The sequence below is a fragment of the Cynocephalus volans genome, chromosome 4 (assembly GCF_027409185.1).
Source record: "Cynocephalus volans isolate mCynVol1 chromosome 4, mCynVol1.pri, whole genome shotgun sequence".
NCBI lineage: Eukaryota > Metazoa > Chordata > Mammalia > Dermoptera > Cynocephalidae > Cynocephalus > Cynocephalus volans.
The window spans coordinates 118,395,284-118,404,159 of record NC_084463.1 but is presented as its reverse complement, the minus strand read 5'-3'; the positions used below and the strand labels follow the sequence as shown (position 1 = coordinate 118,404,159).

General features: G+C 38.6%; 1 protein-coding gene across 1 annotated transcript in view; it reads right to left on the bottom strand.

The window, feature by feature from the left end:
• Positions 1 to 415: 415 nt before the first annotated feature.
• Positions 416 to 8,876, bottom strand: part of GTF2H1 (general transcription factor IIH subunit 1) — a 48,966-nt gene continuing 40,505 nt past the window's right edge. Inside the window, exon 15 of the mRNA XM_063093719.1 lies at positions 416 to 1,620. Coding sequence (XP_062949789.1) covers positions 1,534 to 1,620 — 87 coding nt within the window. The 3' untranslated portion in view covers positions 416 to 1,533. The remainder of the gene's footprint in view (positions 1,621 to 8,876) is intronic.

The following is an 8,876-nucleotide window of genomic DNA, read 5'->3' as shown; positions in this document are numbered from 1 at the left end:
TCTTTAACGCAGTGCTCAACAGAGCATTTTATTTATTTCTGCCTTTCCCGAAAGACATTCTTTCCTATTTCAAACATTTTTCTATCTGCTCCATTGCTACTGCTCAGTTAACTGTGGTGATAACACATTTGAAAAGCACTTAGTGAAACTATAAGCAGTAAGGGATTACTGTACTGATCTGAAGGAGAAATGGGAAGTCTGAAGGCAGAAAATGATGTAGACTCTCTTTCCTTGTACCAGTTCATCTGAATAGATTTTCATCTATTACAGTCATTATGTGAAGGATAACCAGATTGCAATATGGCTTAAAAAAGAATGAGTAGTCTTTGAGCAGTCCTGAATAAACATCACACATAATGACAAACCACAAGATGTGTTACAGTTGAAAGAGTATTTATAAAAAGTTTTACTTGTTTGTGTAATTTTTAATACAAGACATCTAAAGTCTTAGATAAACAGTGAGTTGATCCTATTAGGAACAAATTATGGCACAAATTCCAGAAACAACATTTTTTCTTTTTTTTTTTGCATTTAGGCTTTTCAGTCACTATGCAATGATTATCAATTCGCCAAGGACAGTAACAGATACTAGAGAAAAAGAGATATGAGAAACATCTTTTATTTCTTCTAAAGAGGTGAAAATAAGTAAGATTTCTTATATTTCTCACTGATAAGATTTTTAAACTCTTAAAAATGCAACTTCCTCTTTTCAAAGCACATGCCATCTTTAAAAAAAATCTTAGCAATGTACATTTGCACTCAAAGAAAAACATGCAGTGCCATTGTCTTCTGACAAAATTCTGCGTAAAAAACCCCACACAACTTTCTGCAAATATGTTCCCTCTTTATTATTTAGGGACTCCATACCACAAACATTCAGTGCAATATTTAGTTTCTTATTTCCTTAGGAAACACAGGACCAATGATGTCTTCTGACTATAACTGTTTCCTGATGGTTGAGCAACAGTATCCCTCTGCTTTATTTAAAGTAAGCTTTTTAACTTGCTGACTTTATGTATAACTAGAATTCAGTAAAACTTGAGGATCCAAGTGGAGGTTCAAAGATGAAGGAGAAATACTTAAGGTCTACCCTGTGCCATAAACTTAGGAAAAAAATTTACACAGAAAAAAACCTCAGATTTTATCAATGCACCCTTTAAAAAAGTTTTTTTTTTTTTTTTTCAAATTTCTGAAAGCAGCTTAATGTGAATCAAAAGCAGTTCCTGAGTAACTGCAGTAAACAGTCTTTTAAAATATATATATATATGTATGTGTGTATGTATATATTTGCAACTTAGCTCATTTGGTTCTGCCTTAATTTACCTCCCCAGCATTTAGGTGAATCACAGTCCCTTCCTTCCTTTCAGTTCCCAATGTGCAAGTACAACAGCATCAGCTCTGGGAGTTGGCATGGTGCAGATGTTTCTTATCACTCCTGTGTGGTCATCTGCATGTCTGACAGGCCAGGTTTCCAGAGTCACGGCAGGTAACAGTTCTCCCAATCTCACAAAACCTGTGAGCACCATGGATACCTCACGTTTTCTTCATCAGACGACGTGACTGCCACGTGTGGAGCTTGTTGTAGGCTGTCTGGAGCATCTCTTCTATGTGACTTACCAACTGAAAAACATATAACAAGACACTTAATGACAACTGGGAAAAGGCAGGGGAAGTTAATGCTTCTGACCCAAATCTAGTACATACTATAGAGTGTGGTTTCCAAGCTCATCGTATTTCTCCAGTCAATGAGGCACTGTGCAAACCCTCTGTGAAGGTGTTATCATACACATTTTGTATGGGAAGGTAAAAGAGACAGTGAGGTGCAGTGAGGAGGCTGGAAACTCACCTGCTCTGTCTGGGTTATAATGTCTGTCCTGTCATTAACCAACAGTAGAATGAAATGAAAGTTGTAACTGTTCTAAGCTCTAGTTTCTTCTGTCAAATGAGGGATCTGAACTAAATCGGCAAATTCTAGATTTAAATATTGGTATGCCAACTAAGGTCATGGTAACAATATTATCTTTATAGAATATCTGAAAAATGCCTCAGTCCCCTGAAGATTTTGATTCAGCTGACCTGGGATGAAACCCAGGAATCTTTGATTTTCAAAAGCTCTTGCAGTTAACTCTTCCGCAAAATTTTGTGAAACACTTTCCTATTATCATTATTATTATTTTGGCAGCTGGCCAGTATGGGGATCTGAACCCTTGACCTTGGTGTTAACACCACCACACTCTACCTAACTGAGTTAATGGGCCAGCCCTCGTTTCGGCAGCTGGCTGGTATGGGGATCCGAACACTTGACCTTGGTGTTACAACAGCACACTCTAACCAACTGAGCTAATTGGTCAGCCCAGACTATAGATCTCTGAGTGGAGAAGAATTTTACCTTCATTCTGACATAACTAGAAGCCAACAAGATCATACTGACTCTTGAGGTAGAATATCTCTAGATTATGTTTCCTAGGAAGTAGACAGTGTTTACTGGTTGGAAGTACAGTCTTGTAAAGTTTGTAAGTCAGTTCTGGGAGGATGTGATGGATATGAGGCAGTCATAAATTTGGCATGTCAATGACTTAAACCCAAGAGGTACAGAGTTTAAAAAAAAAAAAAAATCCCCCTTATTTGCCACACCTGTTGCTACTGAAGGGCGGGGGAGAGCTATGTTATTTAGCTCTGTCTGCAAACTATAAACTTTATTTGCTTATTTTTTAAAATTACTTATTTTGCTTGATGGGCAGCACTGGCTCTACAGTACCAATTGAAAGAGAGGAATACCATATCCTTATATAAGGCTGTACACAGCCTAAGAGTCCCTTTCAACACAGTGCTCAGGTAGTTATAATCAACTCGGAAGGCACAATACCTGAAACTTGTTTGTCATCTCTGCCCTGATGTGGGAAGACACTCCAAGCTTCTTTTCTAAGTAATACTGCTTTATATTTTGAGAAAACCTGCTTAGAACATTTAAGGAATAAACACTAAAAGTCTTACTGATGAAGATTTTTCAGCTTTCAATTGTAAAACTCCCCTTTCAATTACACTAGTTATTGAAATACCAAATGTTATGTTTGTATACAGTATTCGTCCTTTATCTGTGGTTTTGCTTTCTGAGGTTTCAGTTACCTGTGGTTAACTATGGTCCAAAAATATTAAATGGAAAATTCCAGGAATAAATAATTCATAAGTTTTAAACTGCATGCCATTCTGAGTAGCGTGATGAAATTTCATGCTGCCCTGTTCTGTCCCACCTTGGACGTGAATCATCCCTTTGTCCAGCATATCCATGTTGTATAAGCTGCCCGCCTGTTAGTGTACACAGGGTTTGGTACTATCCATGGTTTCAGGAATCCATTAGGGATCTTGGAATGTTATGTTCTATAGATAAGGGGTGACTACAGTATAATATTCTTCCCAGGTCATCTCTGTCAGGACTTGCATAACACACGGAAAAATTACCTAGTGTGGTTGCTCTAGCCTTGCTTTAAAAACAATGTTAAAAAATGCTGGGCACACCTGCTGGAGAGCTGACTGCAGGCGGGTACTGGACTCGGTCCGTGCCGGGGGGATACAAAGGTGAACCGTGTGCTGCGGGCTCCTCCCCCCAGGAGCTCACGCTCTGGTGTGGAAGATAAGACAAGTACACAAATAACCGCGATACCAGGAGGAAGGTGATAAGTCCCAAGAAAGATCTACACAGTGCTACAAAGGCACCCAGAGTGACCGGTCGTCTGTGCCTAGCAGAAACCTGGTAGACTTCCTGGGCGAGGCGGTGCCAAGCAGGGTCTTGAAGGCCCAGCTGATAGACGAGGGTTGCAGAAGACACGCCCCAGCCCAGCCCACTGCGCACAGAGCGGGGAGACGTCTGGCCAGGGAGGCAGAGACTAGACAGAAACCACACACCCTGTGGGGTCGCCACTGCCCGATCCAACAGCCCGGGCCAGAGCACACGGAACAGGGAGAAGTCCTGCACAGGAAGTGAAAGCTCAGCAGAGATCACACACCCTGTGGTACGTGATCCAGCAGCCCATCAGAGTCCAAGCTGACCAGAGAGGTGGCTCCCCAGAGAGGCCCAAGACCCGAGGCAACCATACACACAAGGCACTAGAGGCCAACTGAGCAGTCACGGAGGTAGCCATACCAAATTGGCAACCACAGCAACATCTTAGTTAGTCAATAGTCTCAAACCGGTGGACTGTGAAACCCCCTGCCACAATGAATAAACATCAAAAAAAAAGATACCAGAAATACAAAAAATCAAGAAAGTACACCACCAAAAGTTAATAAATCTCAAACTCTAGATCCTATAGAACAAGAAGCCCTTGAAATGACTGACAAGGAATTTCGAGTGATAATTCTTTTTTTTTTTTTTTTTTTTTTTTTAAAAGATGACCGGTAAGGGGATCTTAACCCTTGACTTGGTGTTGTCAGCACCACGCTCAGCCAGTGAGCTAACCGGCCATCCGTATATGGGATCCGAACCCGGGGCCTTGGTGTTATCAGCACCGCACTCTCCCGAGTGAGCCACGGGCCGGCCCCTCGAGTGATAATTCTAAGGAAACTGAATGAGATACAAGAAAACTCAGCTAGACATCATGATGAAATGAGGAAAAGTATACAGGACCTGAAAGAGGAAATGTACAAGGAAATCAATGTCCTGAAAAAAAAATGTAGCAGAACTTGCTGAACTGAAGAAGTCATTCAGTGAAATAAAAAACACAACGGAGAGTTTAACCAGCAGGCTTGTCGAAGTTGAAGAGAGAACCTCTGAACTTGAAGATGGGCTGTTTGAAATAACACAAGCAGACAAAAAGAAAGAAAAAAGAATCAAAGACATTGAAGAAAATCTGAGAGAGATATCAGACAACCGTAAGCACTCAAATGTCTGAGTCATGGGTATTCCAGAAGGGGAGGAAAATGGAGATTGCATTGAAAACATATTGAACAAAATAGTGGCAGAAAACTTCCCAGGTATAGGAAAAATCACAGATCTTCAGATCCAGGAAGCTCAACGATCTCCAAGCATATTCAACCCAAAAAGGCCATCTCCAAGACATGTTATAGTCAAGCTGGCAAAACTCAGAGACAAAGAGAGAATCTTAAAAGCTGCAAGAGAGAAGCGTCAAATCACCTATAAGGGAGCCCCAATCAGGCTAACATCAGACTTTTCATCACAAACCCTAAAAGCTAGAAAGGAATGGATGATATATTCAAAATACTAAAAGACAAAGACTGCCAGCCAAGAATACTCTACCCTGCAAGGCTATCCTTCCGAAATGAAGGGCAAATAGTATATTTCTCAGACAAACAAAAACTGCGGGAGTTCACTACCACACGACCACCCTTACAAGAAATCCTCAAGGGAGTACTGGGTTTGGTTCCTGAAAAATAACTACCACTGCCATAAAAACCCAAGAAAAATCAAAACCCACTAGTATAATAAAAATGGCATTCATGAAGAGAAAACAAACAAAAATGCTATCTACAACCTAAGGAACCAACAAACACAGAAACCAAACAGTAAATCAGAAAGCAAGGAACAAAAGACACCTAAGACAACCAAACAACCAATAAAATGCTAGGAATAAATCAACACCTTTCAATAACAACTCTTAATGTAAAAGGCTTAAATTCCCCAATCAAAAGACACAGACTGGCTGACTGGATCAAAAAGGAGGACCCAACTATATGCTGCCTACAAGAGACCCACCTCACCCATAAAGATTCACATAGACAAGAGTGAAAGGATGGAAAAAGATTTACCATGCAAACAGAAAAGAAAAACGAGCTGGAGTAGCTATTCTTATATCTGACAAAATAGACTTTAAACTAAAAACCATAAAAAGAGACAATGAGGGACACTACTTAATGATAAAAGGACTGATCCATCAAGAAGACATAACAATCATAAATATGTACGCACCCAATGTTAGAGCAGCCAGATTTATAAAACAAAGTCTATTAGACCTAAAGAAGGAAATAGACACCAATACCATAATAGCAGGAGACCTGAACACCCCACTATCAATATTAGACAGATCATCTGGGCAAAGAATCAGTAGAGAAACACAAGATCTAAACAATACTCTAGACCAATTGGAATTGGCAGATAGCTACAGAACATTCCATCCAACAACCTCAGAATATTCATTCTTCTCATCAGCACATGGATCATTCTCCAGGATAGATCACATATTCGGTCACAAATCAAGTCTCAATAAATTCAAAAAAATTGGAATTATCCCATGTATCTTCTCAGACCACAATGGATTAAAACTAGAAATTAATAACAAACGAAACTCTGGAAACTATACAAACACATGGAAATTAAACAGCATTCTACTTAATGACATATGGGTCCAAGAAGAAATCAAGCAGGAAATCAAAAAGTTTACTGAAACTAATGAAAATAATGATACATCATACCAAAACCTGTGGGATACTGCAAAAGCAGTATTGAGGGGGAAATTTATTGCATTAAATGTTCACCTCAGAAGAATGGAAAGATGGCAAGTGAACAACTTAACACTTCACCTTAAAGAACTAGAAAAACAAGAACAATCCAAACCTAAAGTTAGCAGATGGAAAGAAATCATTAAGATCAGAGCAGAACTGAATGAAATTGAAACCCAAAGAACAATTCAAAAGATCAATGAATCAAAAAGTTGGTTTTTTGAAAAGATAAATAAAATTGACAAACCATTAGCATGGCTAACTAAAAAAAGAAGAGAGAAGACTCAAATAACAAAAATTAGAAATGAAAAAGGCGATATTACAACTGATTCATCTGAAATACAAGGAATCATTCGAGACTACTACAAACAACTATATGCCAACAAATTTGAAAATCTGGAGGAAATGGATAAATTTTTGGACACACACAAGCTCCCAAAACTGAACCATGAAGACGCAGAAAATTTGAACTGACCAATAACAATAAAGGAGATTGAAGCTGTTATCAGAAAGCTCCCAACAAAGAAAAGCCCAGGACCAGATGGATTCACAGCAGAATTTTACCAAACATTCAAAGAGGAATTGACACCGATTCTTTACAAATTATTCCAAAAGATTGAAACAGACGCAAATCTCCCAACTCATTCTATGAAGCAAACACCATCCTGATCCCAAAACCAGGTAAAGATATAACCAAAAAAGAAAACTACAGGCCGATATCCTTGATGAATATAGATGCAAAAATCCTCACTAAAATACTAGCAAACAGAATACAGCAGCACATATGTAAAATTATTCACCACGATCAAGTGGGATTCATCCCAGGGATGCAAGGTTGGTTCAACATACGCAAATCAATAAATGTGATACACCATATTAATAAACTCAAACACAAGGACCATATGATCATCTTTATAGATGCTGAAAAAGCATTTGATAAAATTCAACACTCATTCATGACAAAGACCCTCTATAAGTTAGGTATAGAGGGAAAGTATCTCAACATAATTAAAGCCATATATGACAAACCCACTGCCAATATCATCCTGAATGGGGAAAAGCTAAGAACAGGAACTAGACAAGGATGCCCACTCTCACCACTCCTATTCAACATAGTGTTGGAAGTACTAGCCAGAGCAATCAGAGAAGAGAAGGAAATAAAGAGCATCCAGATTGGAAAAGATGAAGTCAAACTGTCCCTGTTTGCAGATGACATGATGCTATATATCGAACAGCCTGAAACCTCTACAAAAACACTCTTGGAGTTGATAAATGATTTCAGCACAGTAGCAGGATACAAAATCAACACACAAAAATCAGTAGCATTTCTTTTCTCCAATAGTGAACATGCAGAACGAGAAATCAAGAAAGCCTGCCCATTTACAATAGCCACCAAAAAAATAAAATACTTAGGAATTGAGTTAACCAAGGAGGTGAAAAATCTCTATAATGAGAACTACAAACCACTGCTGAGAGAAATTAGAGAGGATACAAGAAGATGGAAAGATATCCCATGCTCTTGGATTGGAAGAATCAACATAGTGAAAATGTCCATACTACCCAAAGTGATATACAAATTCAATGCAATCTCCATCAAAATTCCAAAGGCATTTTTCTCAGAAATGGAAAGAACTATCCAGACATTTATATGGAATAATAAAAGACCACTCATAGCCAAAGCAATGCTGAGCAAAAAAAAATAAAGCTGGAGGCATAACACTACCTGACTTTAAGCTATACTACAAAGCTATAATAACCAAAACAGTATGGTACTGGCATAAAAACAGACACACTGATCAATGGAATAGAATAGAGAATCCAGAAATCAACCCACACACTTACTGCCAGCTGATCTTTGACAAAGGCACCAAGCCTATTCACTGGGGAAGGGACTGCCTCTTCAGCAAATGGTGCAGGGATAACTGGATATCCATATGCAGGAGAATGAAACTAGATCCATACCTCTCAGCGTATACTAAAATCAACTCAAAATGGATTAAGGATTTAAATATACACCCTGAAACAATAAAACTTCTTAAAGAAAACATAGGAGAAACACTTCAGGAAATAGGACTGGACACAGACTTCATGAATACGACCCCAAAAGCACGGGCAACGAAAGGAAAAATAAACAAATGGGTTTATGTCAAACTAAAGAGCTTCTGCACAGCAAAAAAAAACAATTAACAGAGTTAAAAGACAACCAACAGAGTGGGAGAAAATATTTGCAAAATATACATCTGACCAAGGATTAATATCCAGAATATATAAGGAACTCAAACAACTTTACAAGAAAAAAACAAGCAACCCAATTAAAAAATGGGCAAAAGAGCTAAGTAGGCATTTCTCTAAGGAAGATATACAAATGGCCAACAGACATATGAAGAAATGCTCAACATCACTCAGCATCCGGGAAATGCAAA